This window comes from Trichoplax adhaerens, genomic scaffold, assembly GCF_000150275.1.
Source record: "Trichoplax adhaerens TRIADscaffold_22 genomic scaffold, whole genome shotgun sequence".
Taxonomy (NCBI): domain Eukaryota; kingdom Metazoa; phylum Placozoa; class Uniplacotomia; order Trichoplacea; family Trichoplacidae; genus Trichoplax; species Trichoplax adhaerens.
Window position 1 is genome coordinate 172,012 of NW_002060963.1, and position 2,434 is coordinate 174,445.

The following is a 2,434-nucleotide window of genomic DNA, read 5'->3' on the forward strand; positions in this document are numbered from 1 at the left end:
AGGAAGGTCTCAAAGGAATCAATTGCCGTTTGATGACATAATCCAGTGTGCACATATCCTCTCCTACTAGTTCGTAACACACCATCCTATTATAATGACGATTTAAGTTGTTACTTTCTTCCAAGCATAAATTCGACCGAAATACCGTCAAGAAGACTAACAATTGCTTTAGTATACTTAAATAGATCGATAGAAGCTTTTGATCAGTAGTATAAAATAATTTAACAAGAATTTTATGCTAGCAAGTTCTACGAACCATCGATTTCCATAGTAACTCGAGGATCGGCCATAAGGAGAGCGAAATTTATGACCTTCGCAGAACCATAAGCATGAAATTGTATTGATTAAATTTATTTGTTTTGATCCATTTTGTTTGTAAAATTCTTTTTCGCGTTCCCAACATTCTCTTTCATTTTCATTATACGCTTTTATTAATCCATAAATTTCCGACCGGTCTGCCTTGCGTAGCTTAACTTTGAGATATTGCTATTGCAAAAGAATCATGACTATCATAGTTTTAAATAATGTAGCGACGCAAGAATGGAGATTAAATGATAACTTCTTAAAATAAGCATCAGAGATTGCCACAAATCAAAATTTGAAATAAGAAAAAAGTCGAACTATTGCAGAAACTCAATACTACAAGCCTACTGTCAGGTCCATCCGCCCCGATATTTACCTACAGTACGATTCTAAATACTGACGATGTCCTATAGTCAGGAGGAACAGTAGCACAACACTAGTCTCTCTTAGACACAACTAAACCCAAATTTTATTGAAAATGTTAGTCAACGCATAGAAAATGCACTTAAATATTAGTTATCACTTTATTGATAATATTATACAATTATGCAGTTATCTTTTAAAAGTATGTATAACGTCATAGATTAATTAATGTAAATACATTCCAAAGATAAGTTATCTTGTGGAATCGATATTACAATAGCTACGCAAAAGTTATCCGTAACAGGAATCTATTCTAGATAGACATACCTTGGAAATATTAACAGAATTGGATATTACCGATATACTGGCATAATAATGGGGTCCATAATCTAGGTAGACCGAAAACATTCGAATATATCGTTAGCAAATATAAGAATTTTAAGGAGGTTATGTCCTATTTTAAACTAAATTGGAGTCCAAAACTCAATGCAGCTTAGCCAAATTTGCTATCACTTTACGTATTTTAAGCTACCTTTGCCTGGTCCATCAGAGGTTGAAGGCAGATGATTACAATATATCGTTAAGCAGTTATGGCACCGGCACTGCATTAGAAATATCCTTGCATATTTAATGAATTTTTTAGTGAAAATTGTGTATAAGATCGGGTTAATACAAGAATTTAACGGTAGGGACATAGTAGCAATGAAGGATAGGGAATCCATATCGAATCCTTGCCCGAAGAAAACACGAATTATAACAATGTATAACGGCATCCAGCAAATTAAGTCTGTAGCTACAATAGATATCATTTTAAAGATGATAATATTATCCTCCAATGATATTTTACTTTGCGTGAGTTTTCGTGAGCGAATAATTTCAATAACAATGACAACATACATTATAGTTATGGCTACCCAAGTAACGAAAGTAGTACCGCAAAATGACAGTAGCCAGATGAGCAGATATTGATTTCTGATATTGCTTGGTAAACAAACACTAGTTGTCCCATATAATCGATTAGCGGCCGGTTGATTTATGCTATATAGGATAGGGATACCAGTAAAAATAATAGAAATTGACCATAGTGCTAACAAAGTTATTGCGTTTGCCTTATATGATAAACGATAATCGAAAAATGGATAGGTAAAATATAAATAGCGGTCGATGGTTATAAGTAAGAGCACAAAAGTCGACATTAAACTAGATAGAGAAACTAAGAAGGATGCTATTAAACATAATGCACTACGCAACCATACTTCAAGATATTCTGAATATCGTTGAGAATAAAACAGATTAGCTGAGGCAATTAAAATTAAATAGAATCCCATTAGCAAATCGGCAATAGATAAATTAGTAATTAGTGTTTTAACAATTAGCATATCTTGTTTCCTGATTTTTAAATGCCAAATGATGGAAACGATATTGCCGATAATAGCTATAGTACCAATAATCCATATAAGTAAGCGTAACACTATATGAGATAGAAGATGGGAACAAGTGGAAAGTTTAAATTGGTTAGGTAAAGGATTGCAACTGATTATAGATTCTGGAGCAGCACAGCATAAGTATTCCCTATTCGAAACCCTAATTAAATAAAATAATAGAAGTAATTTTATTCAAGTTTTACGCGTAAACTAATTTCGCCGTTTAATTTTAGACGGATCAATGATATTTCGTAGTCTATAATTATCGTAAGATATAGTAGGCTGGCTATAGGTTAAATGAAATTGCTAGGTTTATCTATAAAGCACAGTTACATTATCGATAA

At 32.7% G+C, this 2,434-nt stretch overlaps 1 protein-coding gene across 1 annotated transcript; it reads right to left on the reverse strand.

Annotated features, from left to right (window-relative positions):
* Positions 1-1,175: 1,175 nt before the first annotated feature.
* TRIADDRAFT_32302 (uncharacterized protein) lies at positions 1,176-2,114 on the reverse strand (the record flags this gene model as incomplete). The annotated part of the gene is made up of 1 exon (XM_002117206.1): positions 1,176-2,114. A coding segment is annotated over one exon (939 nt), but the record flags the coding sequence as incomplete, so codon positions are not given.
* Positions 2,115-2,434: the final 320 nt, after the last annotated feature.